The 18,733-nt window shown below is 47.5% G+C and overlaps 1 protein-coding gene across 4 annotated transcripts in view; it reads right to left on the bottom strand.

Moving 5' to 3' along the window:
* Nucleotides 1-18,491, bottom strand: part of STX2 (syntaxin 2) — a 45,675-nt gene extending 27,184 nt beyond the window's left edge. For 2 of the 4 annotated variants that reach the window (XM_081253305.1, XM_081253306.1), the window contains exons 1-2: nt 18,247-18,491; nt 4,265-4,339 (exon numbers count right to left, since the gene is read on the bottom strand). In XM_081253305.1, coding sequence (XP_081109431.1) covers nt 4,265-4,339; nt 18,247-18,276 — 105 coding nt within the window. In that variant the 5' untranslated portion in view covers nt 18,277-18,491. Of the gene's footprint in view, nt 1-4,264; nt 4,340-4,922; nt 5,289-18,246 lie in introns of those variants that run through there. The other 2 variants (XM_081253304.1, XM_081253303.1) reach the window with 2 other exon arrangements.
* Nucleotides 18,492-18,733: the final 242 nt, after the last annotated feature.

Below are 18,733 nucleotides of genomic sequence, written 5' to 3'. Positions count from 1 at the left end.
GCAGCTCGAGAGGTGGGGAAGGCAGGGCAGTGGGCTCTGCCCGGAGCCTCTGGGGCGTGCGGTCCTGCTGGCAATGTGGCTTCATCCCGGTGGGACCAGCCTGGACTTCCGGCTTCCAGAGACGAAGACAGTCATTCTGTGCTGTTTGAAGCCATACAGTTTGTGCGGCCCCAGGAAACTAAGCACAACTTCTCTATTTGAAAGATGAGGAAAACCCTAAAGCCCATCAACAGGGGACTTGTTAGGTTACACTACGGAACTCTAACAAAAGATATGAAAACATCTCCAGGATATATTACCAAGTTAAAAACACACCGAGGGCTTCCCTGGTGGCGCAGTGGTTGAGAGTACGCCTGTCGATGCAGGGGACACGGGGTTCATACCCTGGTCCGGGAAGATCCCACATGCCGCGGAGCGGCTGGGCCCGCGAGCCATGGCTGCTGACCTGCGCGTCCGGAGCCTGTGCTCCGCAACGGGAGAGGCCACAACAGTGAGAGGCCCGCGAACCGCTAAAAAAAAAAAAAAAAACACCGAAAAAGAAAATACCCACAAGGTGCAGAACAACACGTATACATGTTAGCAATGATGCAAGAAAGAGGTCAAAATAAGCAGAGATTAACTTGCAGATGTTAACATTTACATGAAGAAACACTGGGATGTCTAAATAAGAAACTCAGAAAAGGGTCACCTTCCAAGGGGAGAGGTGAGAAAACCAGCAGATGAAGACACAGGGGTGCGGGCGAGGCTTCTCGTGCAAGTGCGTCCTCTCCCATCATCCTGATTTCTGAGCAACGGGGACGCGCACCCCAGTGGGGAGGTGAGATGCCAGCGTGAGGAGCCCTGCAGACTAGAGCGGCTCTGGCGTGCTTGGTCTCAGCGCCTCTTTAATCCCGAACGTTACGGAAGACCCCAAAGAGCTTTGGCTCACGTAGGCTGTAGCTCGCTTCGGATAATTCCCATAGCAGAGAAACAGCTTCGACACGTAGTAATTCACTGGAGACAGTTAATTACAAGCCCACTACATGCCGTGGTGGACGTCCACATCCTCATCCTCAGAATGTCGCCTTACGGGGCCAAAGGCCCCTTGCAGGTGTGATGAGTTGAGAGTCGAGATGGGAGACTACCCTGGATTATCTGGGTTGTTCCAGTGGGACCACAAGAGTCCTTATGAAACAGAAGCCAACGGGACCAAACTTAGAAAAAAGCGACATGACAACAGAAGCAGAGGCTGCAGTGAGGTGCCCGACGCTGGGGAAGGGCCGCGAGCCCAGGACGCAGGTGCCCCCAGAGGCTGGAGAAGGCAGGACACAGCCTCTCCCCACCGAGCCTGCAGAAGGGCGCGGCCCTGCCGGCACCTTGACGGGAGCCCCAGTGGCTCATTTCAGCTTCGGACCTCTGCAGCTGTCAGGCTGTGAGTGTATGTTGGATTTAGCCACTATGGTTGTGGTAATTCGTTAGAGCAGTAGTAGGACATTAATACACATGTCAATACCAATAACCTATTTTTATGGAAAAAGCAGAATTCCCTCCCCCCAAATCAGTGAAAGTACGAGCACTGATCTACATTTTTCTGCAAATCTAATTTCTAGCTTAATGGAAGGCATCTTGATTCTGATACCTGCTTCTGTGTTTAGTCTGTTGCCGTATCACACACTTGATGTAGCCTCTGGAAACTCCCCCATTGTCCATTGGTGACAGAGTGAGAGGAAAGAGGTAAACATCTTGGTATTTTTATGAAAATCGTTATCAGCCACAGGAACTCATTGGAAGGGCCTTAGGGACCCCAGGGACACTGGGACCAAGCCCCACAGCACATTTTGAAAGCCAAAGTTTTAGAGGAGAGTTGAACACAGAATTCTACTTGCATAGCGCAGTGAACGGCTATTTCGTTAGGCCTGGGTGTTATTTCCATTTATTTACAGTCAATTTCTACAGAACTTCATATACTTCACATACTTATAATTTAATTAATCATGTAAAAACAGTACATAGAATTAAAATGGAATCTTTTAAAATTTTTGCTACTTTATCATGCAGGCTTAAACACAAATAACAACTTTGGGGTTTTAGTGCAGATCTACATTTCAATGAGCCATCATTAAAGCAGCATTTCTGAAATAAATTCAGTAGCACGCATCTGTCACAAAGTAGGAGAGACACTGTTTTACCCCTTGGAGGGTTCTGCAGTACACATACCCCCAGTATCTGTGCAGCACAAGTCCCAGCGTGGTCCGAAAAGAAAACTGCTGGACCACCGACTCGGGACCAGGAGGGAAGCGCCACCGTCGCTGTGGTGCCAGGTCCATTTACGCCTACGAAGCACACCACGCAGGGTCCCCCGCCTCCTCCGTCAACTACAAATCATCTTCGCAGAGAGAAGATTCCTGGTCGCTCATTACAGCACTATGTTAGTCTTCACCAAACACTGGTCACGTGCAAAATTCCTACCTTCTGCAATGTTCTATGTGATATGTAAGATCTGAATGCCATTTTCTAAGAAAGAGTTTGTATTAACACACATCACTTGCTTCTCTATCTGTCTAAGAAGTCATTTCACAGAAATTAACTGTAAAATAAAACAACCATTTAACAAGTGAAACTGGAACTTAAGTTACAATCGATGGCTCTCAAACCTCCCTAACATGAGCCACCCGTTTTTTTTCTGCATCTCTGAGACACCCACAGCCAAAATGGATTAGCGCTAAGTTACTACAGCTTAATGACTCTGAGTGATTTATATAATTCTATAAAATACAACAACAACATTTAATGCTGGGAGATTCTTAAAATAAGAAATATGTTTTTCCGGAGAACTGGTATGGAAGAATTAAGCATCTAGGTAAAGGGGGTAAAATCAGAGAAGTAACGATTTTACAAAGTGGGTGGGTAAGCTAAAGACAGTAAAAAGAGTCTCATTTCCAAAGTGAAATCCGGAAATCCACCATCTTAACTCTTTTGTACCTTAAAGTAAGTTCCTGTAGCGAACGATTTAATTTCATGTTTTTTCCATTAGGTAAGATTAAGAACTAACATAAATGCTTGAAACCCAATGAATAGGTTCTTACACTAGGTATTCAATGAATTCTGACTGGATCTGGAAAACTGATAACTTCTAAGATAACTTCTAAAGTTATCTTAGATAACTTCTAAGATATTTTTTATTAACATATCACATATTTTCAAATCCACGTATTGATAGACCGGTTTAGACTGTCAACAGATTTGAGTTAACTGAAACTTGTAGACGAGATTCAGCATAATCAAAACAAGTCCTGCAAATGAAGCTTTCATCATTAAAAAATTACACTGAACCCGTCTCTTTTCTTCATATGTAACAAAGTCAAAATATTTGTTCTCTGACTCAATTTCAAAAATTTTAAATTATGCAAAATTTGATCAGCTATGACTTAGGGTTAACAATTTAAACATGATGCCAGCCTAGAAACAGCCCTGGGGGGCTAAGAGGGAGAGGGAAAGGCCTCGCAGGGAAGCCCGAAGGAACGGACAGGTGTGAGGTCAGATCCAAGGGTGCAGGCCTGCACGCAGACAGCCCAGAGAAAGGCCGTGCTGCCTGCCGGCAACGGCAGAGCAGAGCTGCCACAATCGCATCTTTGCTTACGGATAAGAGCTCTCAGGAGAGAAGTCCATATGACCTAGAGACCGGTATTCTGAAACGTGGAAAACTTCTCAGGAGAGGAATTTAAAATTCAGTCAAAGATTTTAGGAAATACACAACATGAGCTCTCTGATGTGTGGGACTCACGGCCATTCTGCAGGAGGAAAGCAAGGGAAGCCTCGCTGTGTGTACCGTGCACACCTGACCACCAGCTGAGGGGCAGCACCGCCCCCAGGCCTTCCCCTCCCCGGGACCAAACTGCCCGAGTCTGGAGAACACCGCTGGCCATGGGTGCAGCAGCATCTCCCCAGGGCCTTCCCGTGCTCGCAGGAAGACGCGCCTTCCCCCAGCACGGCCCAGGAGCAGCAGCCACGCCGGGCTAGCACCCCAGCCTGCGGGCATCAGTCTCCACATGTGCCCTCCACACCCACGATCACCATTCTCAGCCCCCCACCCCCCGACCAAGTCCAACACCAGGAAGAATGTTTTCCTAGCACTAAAAAGTCTAGAGAACTTATGCAATTCAAACACCAACTTTTAAAAATATTAGTTTGGGTATTATTTCAAATATGAAAAGTGCACAGTTACATTAGTTTAACTATGTTTAAAGAAAACAAGTCCGTCTGGGTTTCATTAAACGGCTCTTACCTGATGGAAGAAATCATCCATAAAATGGTCCTTTTCAATAACAACAGTTGTGTCTCCATCATCGTTTTTCCTACACTAAAATGGAAAAATATAAAATGTAAAATTCTGGTTTTAAAAATTTTCACATAGATACAAACAGTGAACTGAAAGACAAGAGCAGTTCGGTACCTACAGGATCCCAACTCACTAACAGCACCAAAGTGTAACGACTCCGAAGTGTGCCAGAGCCGCACCAGGCCACGGTCAAGGCGGGCAGACCGGGCTGTATGCCCCGAGAAGCAGCCGCATCCTGGGGAAACAATGGCTAGATCTCTGAGAACTGAGCGACGTAGCACCACCCATGCTGAGTACGTCCATTTAACACAGGCCAGGTTTATCCTCAACAAGTGAAACCGCTTACATTGCACACTCTCTATAAAGATTGAAAATACTGATACCACCAGTTCACTTTTCAAGACTACATAATAATTTTTCAAGGAACTATCACATATGTTAGCTGGTGCTTATCAATTTTCCCTAAGTGAGTAACTCCCAGTCACGGCCACACTCATAATCAAGGAACACTTTACTAAGGAAAGACTCAGTGGCGAAGACTTGAGTAAGTAACACGGAGGAAGAAAGCAACTGACCGCTGGGAAGCCCCAGGATAACACCATACTTTACAAATCATCCATAAAAGGGTCCTTTGCAGCAACAACAGCTGGGTCTCCATCATCATTCTTCCTACACTAAAATGGAAAAATATAAAACGTAAAATTCTGGTTTTAAAATTTTTCACGTAGACGCAAACAGGTACCATCAGTTTAAAATAACACTGAAGAATAAAGAATGAGGAGATGTTATTCTAGACCAATGGGTCTCTAACTTGAGGGGCATCAGCTCCGCCTAGAGGGCTGGGTCTCTGACTCAGCGGGGCTGGGGTGAGGCAGTCCACGCACTCGTGACTGTCCTAGAACGTCGGGAACATCGTCACATTCCAAGTTCCAGGTGATGCTGCCGGGCTGGGTTCCCCACCCCTCGAGGGAGGCAGAAGAACCCAACGGTGGAAAGTCTCTCCTGGGAAGAAAGCGACCTCCGTCTTCAGCCACGGGGGACAGGAGACAACATCAGAACCCGGGACCTGGTACCGGAATCACACAGTGTTTGTCAAGGACGTGTGACACAGCATCCACCAGCGAGAGCTGGCGACTCGGGAGGAGAAAGGAAAGACACCTGCCAGAATACAGAGGAGGGAGCTGTTAGGAACTGTCTCCCCGAGGACACGCAGGGTGAGTCAGCTCAGCTCAAACCCTGCGAGAGCCGAGGCGGCCACGGGTTTCAGGGATTCTCTCAACCCTCGTGAAATCAGAGTCTTTAACCACGGAAAGTCTGAAGTGTGGCTCTAATGATCTACAACCCAGAAATAATGTGGAAACAAAATTCCACTAAATTTATCTAGGAAAACATCTAAAAATTTAATAAATGTGTGAAGAAAGCACAATGCAGCCTCCCTCTGCACTCATCCAGGGCCCTCGCTAAGGCAGATCCATTTGGCCTAAAAATCAACAATAATCTCTCACCACCCCAGGGAAGGCTTCGGCACCTGCCTTACCCCAGGGCCTCCTCGACCAGACAATCCAGGAGGGCAAGGGAGAAGAGGCGAGCTCCTCTAAGGGAGGCGCGAGCTCCCTCACACAAGGGGCTTTTACGAGAGGACCGTGAGCAACGTGTTGTCACCAGGCGACACCTCGCGCTGGGACAGCCGTGGGGCGGTCTCGGAGGGAAAAGCAGAGACCTACCTACGCAGGACTCCGGCAGAAGCTCCCTCAGCTGCGGGCCGGAGGCCCCCGGCGCCTCTCAGAGCTGAGGGACCCTGCTCTCACAGGCGCCGGCTGCGGGGAAAGATGCCTGCAGTCAGGCAGCGCTGCCACGGCAAACGTCTTATGTGAGCTCCGCGAACAGGACGAGCACTGTGGGTTCAACGGTGTCCAACTAAACACAGATGTTGCAAACCCCCAGGACCTCAGCCTGGGACCCGTATTTGGAAAAAGGATCAGTGAAGATGCAGTCAGTCAAGATGAGGCCGTGCTGGAGCAGCGTGGGCCCTTAACCCAACGTGACTCGCGTCCTTATGAGAAGAGACAGAGACGCACAGGGGGAGGCGGCCCGTGATGACCGCGATGCACCTACAAGCCGAGGACCCCCGAGGACCGCCGCCCGCACGGGAAGGTGAGAGAGGCAAGGCAGGGCTCTGGCGCAGGTTCGGGGAGGGTGCGGCCCCGCGACACCCTGGCTTCTGGCCTCCAGAGCCGGGAGGGCACGTCTCCCTGGGTCAGGCCCCAGTCTGCGGGCCCGCGGCACGAGAGCCCAAGGACGCGCACGCACCAGTAAGGGCTGAAGAACGCTCTCACGCCATCCTTTCTCCAATCGAGCGTGCTAATTGACACTCCTCTTAACTCTGCAGCCTGCGAACAGCACTGTCCGGAAGAAAGAACCCTGTACCTACCGGGAGTCGCAGATCTGGGTTCTAACCGGCGACGGGGCGGGGACAACACCCATCCCGTCCCGCCCCCAGAGGCGGGGCTGTGGGTTTCGGAAGGGCGCTATTTTCCCAGGGCACGCATACCCCAATAAAGGCTCTTAAAATCATTTCTGGTCCATGCTCTTAATTCCGAGCGAAAAAGCACTTAAAGGCAGATCGGCAATCGGCCAACAAGCGACAGAAAGTTATGTGCAGACCCGCCCGCCAACTCCGCAGTGTTCTTCTCAGGGATCCCAGGGCACCTGCAGCGACAGACGGCTGCTACTGGGTACCGCGCGCCAGGGCACGGGGCGGCAGGAGGGCTCGGGGTGCGCGCGGGCTCACCGGCCCTCCAGCGCCGCCCGAGGCCTGCGAGCATCCCCGCTTCACGCCCCCAGCACCCCATGGACGGCTGAGCACCCAGCCTCTTTGGGCACCAGGTGGGCTCGACCTCACAGAACCCACACTGCGCTCACTCCCCAACGGCAAGAGCCGCCCTCGCCTTGGCTCACAGTCACCTCCCACACCCGCTCCCGAGGCTCGAGGGGAGGGCCGCCCTAGACACTCAGAGCCGAGGCCGCCCTGCCCCTCTGACTCCAGCCCACGCCCTTGCTCTTAACCCCGCCCCCCGCCCCGCCCCTGCCCTCCTCCCGGAAGAAAGGGCTTCACGAGGGTCCTCCAGGCGAAGCCCGCCTCCCAGCTCTCCTCCGGGCTCCGGGCCAGGCGGCCTCGCGCGGGCCTTCGACACCACGCGCTCCTCGAGTGGCCCCGCACGTCACTGCCCTCCCCGCGCCCCACCCGGTCGCTTCTCAGCTGGGGCGCTCACAGGGCTCAAGGGACTGAACTGTAAGTAGCCAACTCCCTGCAGATTCAACGCGGGGAGGAGAGAGAGTGAACGTGAACGTGGCCTAGCAGGGCTGGGATTCCCCGGGGCCGGGGGCGCACATCTCACCCCGCTGACAGCCACTCGCGGTTCTCAGAGGCCTCGGCGTTCGGCCTGTTTCACCTTCTGCCGCGGAAAATGACAAACACGTACAAAAGTGGAAGGAATGACACACTGAGCCCTCGACGCGTCCATCGCAGGGGTTCACCAACGGTCAGTCCACAGCTGTCTTGCTTCCCCTGCACGCCCCAGCCCCAGCCCTGACCCCCGCGGCACTAGACCACCTCGAGGCGAGGCCCACACGAAGAGGCCTGTTGAGTGTGTGACACGGTCGCGAACCTAAGCCCGCTACTTCACCTGCTCCGGGAGAGACACTCATTTCCAGGCTCAGGAGAGACGGTTTCCAACATGACACTCTCCCTACGGGAAGTCAGTCATTTTACTGTTCCATCACACACGGACCACACTCCGTGCAGGAGGTGGTGAACAAACAGTTACCAAAGAAACTCAATTCTTCCTCCCGCTGAAGCCCACGTGTCATGCGTGACCTTTATTCAGTCATTCGCTTCCCGATAAATCGTTCGTTTATGTACCTGCAGACCAAGAGGGAGCCAATGACTTGGAATCTGTTTCCTCTAATGTCTTCTTTTTTCCATCTCATCTTTAAGCCTTTACTTATGTTTCTTCGTTCTATCTGGAATTCTCAGAATTACCTGACATTAGGAAATAGACCCAGTAATACTGTCTTAGCTTTTCCATTCATGAAAAAAGAAACCAAGAAATGACTACCAAAACAATGCTCTTTAGGGACTCCCCTGGCGGTCCAGTGGTTCAGGGCTTCCGTGCTTCCACTGCAGGGGGCCCGGGTTCGATTCCTGGTCAAGGAACTAAAATCCCACATGACGCACAACGTGGCCAAAAAAAAGAGAAGAAAAAAGAAAAAAAGAATGCTGTTTAAGCTGCTGCACAATCGCGCCGTCTTCAGTGAAGCCCACGTTCAACCTTTCTAGCTGAGACTGTGTGATCCCTGTACAATAGCTGCTGTTTACGACAGTGTACTTACTGTATATAACAAAACGATTTGTGGCAAAGCATTTACTACGAGCAGTGGGAATACTCTCCAACTTGATTTCCAAAGTGTCAAAGTGCAAGATAAACATCCAAATATCAACTTTCCGTTTCTGCTAAATTTTAAAACAATTCTCCTTAAAAGCAGCATTATATTAAAATACAATTCTCTCTGTAAAAACTGTTCCGAGGAAGAGACATCAAGTAGCTTCCACGTTTAGAGACTACTTAACAGAGATGAATCATTTGTCACTGGAATGCCGTTTAGATAATTCAGAAGCTGAATTATCACAAATTAGTAGAATCCAAAGTTGGATAAAACACTGGATTTTTCTCCAGGTTGTTCTCCAAATACACATACACTAGAGCCTTCCATGCAAATGATAATTGTGAGGAAATAATTATCTTGAAATATGTACAATGGTTGTAGTAGCTTTGCTGCTACAATACATTAATTTCAAAATTACATTACTTCAGTAAAAAACGAATACTTGTAATTAAAAATAGGTAAAAGCTGAGACTGTTGGCCAGTTGGTAATTATGCTGTCGATGTCAGTAACATTTCTTTCCCATATATTTAGGTAATCAGTCGTAGTTTCATGCCCTAGGTAGAATATTACACTATTTCATGTTTTATATTTTTACTTCATATTTGTCTCCATTATTAATATTATATAAATACTGCAGGTACTTACACTTTACATAAATAACACTGTATTGCACAAATGCTTCTGTTTTCTCCTCTCGAAGGTATGTTTAAACATTTCTCCTCATCTCTCATGTTTTGCTCACCACTGACAATCAAACTCATCACCTTCCTGTCCTTCACACGAACCTGTGCCCACAGCAGAGCCCTGGGGCTGGCCGTGCCTTCTGCCCAGTGCCCACCTCCCAGACCTGTGCCCGGCTGGCTCCTTCTCATTCAGATCTCAGCTCAGAGACCTCCCCCGATCAGAGACCCCTGATGGCCCAGCCCAGAACAGCCACACCCACACCCACTCCCCCGTTTCATTTCCTCCCCAGCAGTTACTGAGAAAGGCATTTTATTGCTCACTGACTTAGCTGTTTCTTGTCCCCTCCCCCATGACACGTTTCAGGGGAGCAATGACTTCAAGGGTCTTGTCATAACTCATGCCTGAAACAGTGCCTGGCACGTAGCAGCCACTCAGTAGAGATCAGCTGAAGGAATGAATGAAGAGCAGAGAGATGAGACAGAGATGGGGGTGGAGCAGAGAGAAAGCACACACAGAAGGACAGAGAAACCAGGAAACAAAGACACAGACACACACAGTGAGAAGCAGCACGGCAGACGAAAGTCAAGGACAGAGGCGGTCTTGGTAGCTCGCTGGCCCTGGTTCCATCCCCTCGTGAAGTCTCACGGCACAGCCCGCCCTGAGTCTGAGGCCCCATTCTACCCTTTAGTCAATCTCCCTTTTCTGTTTTAGCTAAGGGGTTTCTGTCCCTTGAAACCCAAAGAGCCTTGAAGACAACAGAGTCCACTGTCATCTGCATCTTCCTAACCCTGGGCCTTTTCAAAAGCAAACACACGACTCAATATACACCTAGCAGGTGCTCTGTGCGGAATCCTGAGGCTTCAGAGCAAACCCGACAGCACACATCTGCCCTGGAAATGGTGCAGAGTCTGGGGGAGGGCGCAGGAAGAAAACAGGACCTCGTGTGTGTTCAGATGCACAGAAAGGAAGATCTCTGGGGACCCAAGGGGGAAGGAGGGCGGGAAGACTTCCTGGTGGTGATGCCTGAACTGAGGCCAAAAGAAGGGGTGGGGCCAGCAGAGAAAGGGGGAGAGAGACACACACATGGAGCAGCGTGTGCAAGGGCCGGAGCAGAAGGGCACGTGGGAACAGCAGAGACTGGAACAAGGCGATCTGCGGGAGTGAGGGTGCTGGTTATCGCCTAGGTTCTCTATTCCTTACATTCAGAATGAATAGACTTGAAGTTAAAAACCAGAAGTAATTAACCTGTGGAAATGTACAGGCTTTGCTCTTTTATTTTGTATACAAACGGATATTTATTATAGTTCCTGGAGAAACTATATAGATTCCAATTGTGGGAACTGTCTGTATGATGATACAGGATTTAGTAAATTGTGAAATTCTAAACCATAAACATATTCAAAATTATAGACATATTCATATATTATACATGTATTATGAAATTCTCAGTATTGTAACTTTCAGTGAAGTACTTAGAAAAAAAGTTTTTATTTTATAAATTGGAACCTGAAACTTTACTACGTAACAATCTGCACCCTGCGTGCAATTTGAGCTGCCAAAAAAGAACCTTAAAAATATCTGGGCAGTTTTTCCTGCCACTTAAAAAATTGTGGGACTTCCCTGGTGGCTCAGTGGTTAAGAATCCACCTGCCAGTGCAGGGGACACCGGTTCGATCCCTGGTCCGGGAACATCACACATGCCGCGGAGCAACTAAGCCTGTGTGCCACAACTACTGAAGCCCGCATGCCTAGAGCCCATGCTCCGCAACAAGAGAAGCCACCGCAATGAGAAGCCCCTGCTCGCCACAACTAGAGAAAAGCCCGTGCGCAGCAATGAAAACCAGTGCAGCCAAAAATAAACACATACATACACACATACATATATAAATAAATAAATTATACTTGCAATTCATCACCATGAACCCAAGTATTAAAAATAGTAATTTTCGGGGCCTCCCTGGTGGCGCAGTGGTTGAGAGTCCGCCTGCCGATGCAGGGGATACGGGTTCGTGCCCCGGTCTGGGAGGATCCCATATGCCGCGGAGCGGCTGGGCCCGTGAGCCATGGCCTCTGGGCCTGCGCGCCCGGAGCCTGTGCTCCGCAACGGGAGAGGCCACAACAGTGAGAGGCCCGCATACCGCAAAAAGAAAAAAAAAAAAAAAAAAAAAAAATAGTAATTTTCTACCTAGAAACAAATAACAATGGAGACACGACGACCCAAAACCTATGGGATGCAGCAAAAGCAGTTCTAAGAGGGAAGTTTATAGCAATACAATCCTACCTTAAGAAACATGAAACATCTCAGATAAGCAACCTAACCTTGCACCTAAAGCAATTAGAGAAAGAACAACCCCCCCCAAATTTAGCAGAAGGAAAGAAATCATAAAGATCAGATCAGAAATAAATGAAAAAGAAATAAAGGAAACGATAGCAAAGATCAACCAAACTAGAAGCTGGTTCTTTGAGAAGATAAACAAAATTGATAAACCATTAGCCAGACTCATCAAGAAAAGAAGGGAGAAGACTCAAATCAATAGAATTAGAAATGAAAAAGGAGAAGTAACAACTGACACTGCAGAAATACAAAAGATCATGAGAGATTACTACAAGCAACTCTATGCCCATAAAATGGACAACCTGGAAGAAATGGACACATTCTTAGAAATGCACAACCTGCCGAGACTGAACCAGGAAGAAATAGAAAATATGAACAGACCAATCACAAGCACTGAAATGGAAACTGTGATTTAAGATCTTCTAACAAACAAAAGCCCAGGACCAGATGGCTTCACAGGCGAATTCTATCAAACATTTAGAGAAGAGCTAACATCTATCCTTCTCAAACTCTTCCAAAATATAGCAGAGGGAGGAACACTCCCAAACTCATTCTATGAGGCCACCATCACCCTGATACCAAAACCAGACAAAGATGTCACAAAGAAAGAAAACTACAGGTCAATATCACTGATGAACATAGATGCAAAAATCCTCAACAAAATACTAGCAAACAGAATCCAACAGCACATTAAAGGGATCATACACCATGATCAAGTGGGGTTTATTCCAGGAATGCAAGGATTCTTCAATATACGCAAATCAATCAACGTGATACACCATATTAACAAATTGAAGGAGAAAAACCATATGATCATCTCAATAGATGCAGAGAAAGCTTTCGACAAAATTCAACACCCATTTATGATAAAAACCCTGCAGAAAGTAGGCATAGAGGGAACTTTCCTCAACATAATAAAGGCCATATATGACAAACCCACAGCCAGCATCGTCCTCAATGGTGAAAAACTGAAACCACTTCCACTAAGATCAGGAACAAGACAAGGTTGCCCACTCACACCACTCTTATTCAACATAGTTTTGGAAGTTCTAGCCACAGCAATCAGAGAAGAAAAAGAAATAAAAGGAATCCAAATCGGAAAAGAAGTAAAGCTGTCACTGTTTGCAGATGACATGACACTATACAGAGAGAGTCCTAAAGATGCTACCAGAAAACTACTAGAGCTAATCAATGAATTTGGTAAAGTAGCAGGATACAGAATTATGCACAGAAATCTCTGGCATTCTTATACACTAATGATGAAAAATCTGAAAGTGAAATTAAGAAAACACTCCCATTTACCATTGCAACAAAAAGAATAAAATATCTAGGAATAAACCTACCTAAGGAGACAACTGTATGCAGAAAATTATAAGACACTGATGAAAGAAATTAAAGATGATACAAACAGATGGAGAGATATACCATGTTCTTGGATTGGAAGAATCAACATTGTGAAAATGACTCTACTACCCAAAGCAATCTACAGATTCAATGCAATCCCTATCAAACTACCACTGGCATTTTTCACAGAACTAGAACAAAAAATTTCACAATTTGTATGGAAACACAAAAGACCCTGAATAGTCAAAGCAATCTTGAGAACGAAAAATGGAGCTGGAGGAATCAGGCTCCCTGGCTTCAGACTATACTACAAAGCTACAGTAGTCAAGACAATATGGCACTGGCACAGAAACAGAAATATAGATCAATGGAACAGGATAGAAAGCCCAGAGATAAACCCACGCACATATGGTCACCTTATGTTTGATAAAGGAGGCAAGAATATACAGTGGAGAAAAGACAGCCTCTTCAATAAGTGCTGCTGGGAAAACTGGACAGGTACATGTAAAAGTATGAAATTAGAACACTCCCTAACACCATACACAAAAATAAACTCAAAATGGATTAAAGACCTAAATGTAAGACCAGACACTATCAAACTCTTAGAGGAAAACATAGGCAGAACACTTTATGACATAAATCACAGCAAGATCTTTTTTGATCCACCTCCTAGAGAAATGGAAATAAAAACAAAAATAAACAAATGGGGCCTAATGAAACTTCAAAGCTTTTGCACAGCAAAGGAAACCATAAACAAGACCAAGAGACAACTGTCAGAATGGGAGAAAATATTTGCAAATGAAGCAACTGACAAAGGATTAATCTCCAAAATTTACAAGCAGCTCATGCAGCTCAATAACAAAAAAACCAACAACCCAATCCCAAAATGGGCAGAACACCTAAATAGACATTTCTCCAAAGAAGATATACAGACTGCCAACAAACACATGAAAGAATGCTCAACATCATTAATCATTAGAGAAATGCAAATCAAAACTACAATGAGATATCATCTCACACCGGTCAGAATGGCCATCATCAAAAAATCTAGAAACAGGGCTTCCCTGGTGGCGCAGTGGTTCAGAGTCCACCTGCCAATGCAGGGGACATGGGTTCATGCCCCGGTCTGGGAAGATCCCACATGCCACGGAGCGGCTAGGCCCGTGAGCCGTGGCCACTGAGCCTGCGCGTCCGGAGCCTGTGCTCCACAACAGGAGAGGCCACAACAGTGAGAGGCCTGCGTACCACAAAAAAAAAAAAAAAAAAAATCTCGAAACAATAAATGCTGGAGAGGGTGTGGAGAAAAGGGAACACTCTTGCACTGTTGGTTGAATGTAAATTGATACAGCCAGTATGGAGAACAGTATGGAGGTTCCTTAAAAAACTACAAATAGAACTACCATACGACCCAGCAATCCCACTACTGGGCATATACCCTGAGAAAACCGTAATTCAAAAAGAGTCATGTACCAAAATGTTCATTGCAGCTCTATTTACAATAGCCAGGACATGGAAGCAACCTAAGTGTCCATCAACAGATGAATGGATGAAGAAGATGTGGCACATATATACAATGGAATATTACTCAGCCATAAAAAGAAACGAATTGAGTTATTTGTAGTGAGGTGGATAGACCTAGAGTCTGTCATACGAGTGAAGTAAGAAAGAGAAAGACAAATACCGTATGCTAACACATATATATGGAATCTAAGAAAAAAAATGTCATGAAGAACCTAGGGGCAAGACGGGAATAAAGACACAGACCTACTAGAGAATGGACTTGAAGATATGGGGAGGGGGAAGGGTAAGCTGTGACAAAGTGAGAGAGTGGTGTGGACATATATACACTACCAAACGTAAAATAGATAGCTAGTGGGAAGCAGCCGCATAGCACAGGGAGATCAGCTAGGTGGGGGATGGGATAGGGAGGGTGGGAGGGAGGGAGACGCAAGAGGGAAGAGATATGGGAACATATGTATATGTATAACTGATTCACTTTGTTATAAAGCAGAAACTAACACACCATTGTAAAGCAATTACATTCCAATAAAGGCGTTAAAAAAAAAAGTAATTTTCTCAACAAACAACAGGGTCCTACTGTACAGCACAGGGAACTATATTCAACATCCTGTGATAAACTATAATGGAAAAGAATATGAAAAAGTATATATATATGTATAACAGTCACTTTGCTGTACAGCAGAAATTAAACACAACATTGTGAATCAAGTATACTTCAATAAAATGGTTTTAAAAAGGTAATTTTCTCATACATCTACTAATGAATACCACATAGCTACTGTGCTTGTATTTATTACCCTGCAAATTCCCACAGTTGAAATTTGCAATTTTTCTATTTTTAACTATAATAAATATAGCCATTTGCATTTGCAAACTTTTCTTAAAGGTGATCAAACTATATCTGGGGTCATTATCTTCCAGGACAGCAATTCCGTTCTGATTGACTTATTTCCTAAACAGTATTCCCTTCTGCTTCTTCGCTCTTCCTTCCCCGGGCTGTGCACATCCACCGCACACACCCAGTTCATTTCTGTGTCCCCTGCACCTAGCACAGTACCTCGTAGAGCACTGGCACTCAAGTGCCTGCTGAATGGGTAGTCCTTTTATTTTTTTATAAACCAGAAACATCTTTCGGATTTAGAGTTTAGGAAATCTTGGGCAAGTCACTTAAACTTTCTGCACCCGGATGAACTGGCTGCTCAAAAAGAGAATCATTGCTTAGAAGCAGCTAACTCTGTATCTGACAAACTGTATTGGACAAACTAACTTTTAAGTCCTTTCTGAGTAGTTATCAGTGGGAATCTTTTTCTCAAGAGGAATCCTTAACAGCTAGTAAAGGAATCTTGAGAAGGCATCACAAATATTTTGTCAATGTGGACATCACAGGCATTTTAACTACCAAAATTAAATATTAAACTTTACCTAGGAAAAAACACCAGCCATTTAGAAACATGGTTGTGAAAGGACAGTCAACTTCTCCAAGAGCTACTTGGAGAGGACACATTTCCTGAAAAAAAAAAAAAAATTAACTTTTATATCTGATAAGTTTCAGACAAGTTTTTAAATATTAAAAGTTATTAAACTTTAAGTATGTCAAATTCAATTTTAACTTAATATTTTATGCCAGGGAGAAGGTTCCTTTTTATAACTTCCTGAAAACATTTTTAAAAACTAATAAATATTAAGAGCACTTGTAATTACAGACCATTTTCTCTCTCCCACGTTCTCCCAGAGTGGCACATGCAACAGATAATTTTATGTTTCACAGCTTCTTCCATGAGAATAGACAAGAAAGATGTTATTATCCCCACTTTATATACAGGAAAAGTGAAGTTTGGAGAGGTTTAAAAATTCTCTGCCCAAGATTCGACAACTCCAGACGTAGAAACTTCTACTAACTTGCCCTACAGCTGCTTAGTCTTCATCTACAGCAAGATGATCTTGGACCAGAAAAGGTCACTTCTTGCTCTAAAATTCTAGACCAAAACATGTTCTTACCAACACTGTTGCCATAAGAGCTGAAACACACATACACTGAAGAGTAATAAATAACTGTCTTCTTTGTTTTTTGCTAATCAAGCCAAGAAAAGCTTGTCACATATTCCACTGACAGATCTTTTCTACTATTCCCAACATTCATAAATTTGGCTATCCTCTCATGATACATTCGTCATTTCTTCACTTAACAAATATTTGAGCTTCTAATTCTAACGAGGAAAGATACTCCCTTGAGTGAGATAACAGAACAGCAATTGCTGTTTCACACGATGCTGACCTGCAAAGTGCAGAGGTCAAAGGACCTGACCGTTAACAAAAAGGGAAGGAAAGAAAAATCACTATGAAGAAACTTTCTGGGGATGACTGTAAACGCATAATTTCCATAATCTTAAGAATGAATAATTCACTGCCTTTCTGAACTAAGATTCCTCATCTGGCTGACAGAACACAGATAATAATCTGACTATTCTCTCTACTTCCTAAGCCTGGGGCACAGCTAGATCCATTCTAGAAGCAAAGAAGAGAAGTTAATTCATGACATTCAATGGATGCCTTAGGGCAGTGGGCCTAGCGCAGGTCTGAGGCTGCCAGGGATTCTGCGCACTGGGAAACAAAATGCAAACGGTCAGCACAATTAGTACTCGTATTGAATATTTTTAAAGAAAAGGAATTAATTCTGTTGGCCTAAAATTTTTCAACTCTCCCACACTATAAACATCCACTACAGTTTCAACGGCACCATCTCATTCACAGTATTGTCTGTGGAATGCATCAAACACTAGTCCAACGCCTAAGTGAACAAAACACTGTTCTCTTACTAAAATAATCTGTAATTTGCTGTCGCTACTCACTGAGCACCTACACGCTCCACTAGCTGGACTTACTGGCAGTAAACAAGCACAAAGCAAACTATTTACAGGGGAAACAAAAGGCGCCCTCCGTACCTGCCTCGCCGCTCCCTCCCAGCATCCAGCCCTGCAAGGCCTCCCCGACGGAGGCGCATCAGGTGCATTCACTCCCACCGCGCGGGGTCCCGTCTTAGACCCCAGGGACAAGACAGAGGGCGAGGGGAGAAGTCCTGCTCCCCAGGAGCTGACACCCACTAGGGTGGGACGGCCCATAATTCAGCAAGTAATTTCTGGTCGTGCTGAGTGCTGTGCAAGGATTCAAACCAGGCGACAGGATGGAGTGACTCCAGGGAACGAATCAAGCTGGCGAAGCGGCAGAGCCCAGCTCAGCAAAGGGGTTCGAGGTCCAGTCCGGCCGCTGCCCTGAGACGCCCCTTCAAAAGCTGTCTCCCCCCCGCGCGGAAGCGAGGGCAGAACAGTGACCGCCTCTGGGCCGTCGGGGCGTCCGGGGGACTGGGGGACGGCGACCCACGCGGGGCGCTGCGGGCTGGGGAGGCCTGCGCCCCCGCCCCGACCACACCCGCTAGGCCGCCCCGACGGGCCGGCGCCCCCCGACCTGACCTCCCTTTCCCGCCCGCCCCCGCCCCGGGCCCGGCCCGCGACCCCCTCCCGCCAGGCCCCGGCCCACGCCCGCGCCCCCAGCGCTCCCGACCCGAACCGCTATCCGCCCGCTCGCCCGCCCGCCGCTCACCGCCGTCAGGTCCGGCAGCCGGTCCCGCATCCCCGCGGGCCGGGCGCCGCGCGCCGCCGCTCAGGCCTGCCCGGCGCCGCCTCCGGCCGGCCGCCGGCTCTCGGTGGCCCCGCCGCCGCCTCAGCCCGCCGGTCACCGTCCCCTCCGCCAGCGCTGCCACGGCAACCGCGCCGGCGCGCTCTGCGTACGCCCGGCCCGCGCCGCGCCCAGGCCCACACAGACGGCGGGAGCCTTCCTGCGGGAATGCCGCGGCCCGAGGGGCGGGGCCCGCCTGGGAGGGGCGGAGCCTTGGCGGGGTGGGCGGGGACTATCGGGGAGGGAAGGGGCCGGCCAGAGAGGGGAAAGAGGCGGGGCCTCCTAGACCGGGACAGGGACAGGACCTGGTGGGGGAAGGGGCGGAACCTGACTGAAAGTGGAGGGGCGGGGCCTGTTGAGGAAAAGGCGGGGCCCGGCCGAGCTGCGTTCTGACGGCCTCTTATCCTGGTCA

Source organism: Mesoplodon bidens (genome assembly GCF_964165515.1).
Source record: "Mesoplodon bidens genome assembly, chromosome: 13".
Classification (NCBI taxonomy): Eukaryota; Metazoa; Chordata; class Mammalia; order Artiodactyla; family Ziphiidae; genus Mesoplodon; species Mesoplodon bidens.
Note: the sequence above shows the minus strand (reverse complement) of the source record. Positions and strands in the feature narration are given on the sequence as shown.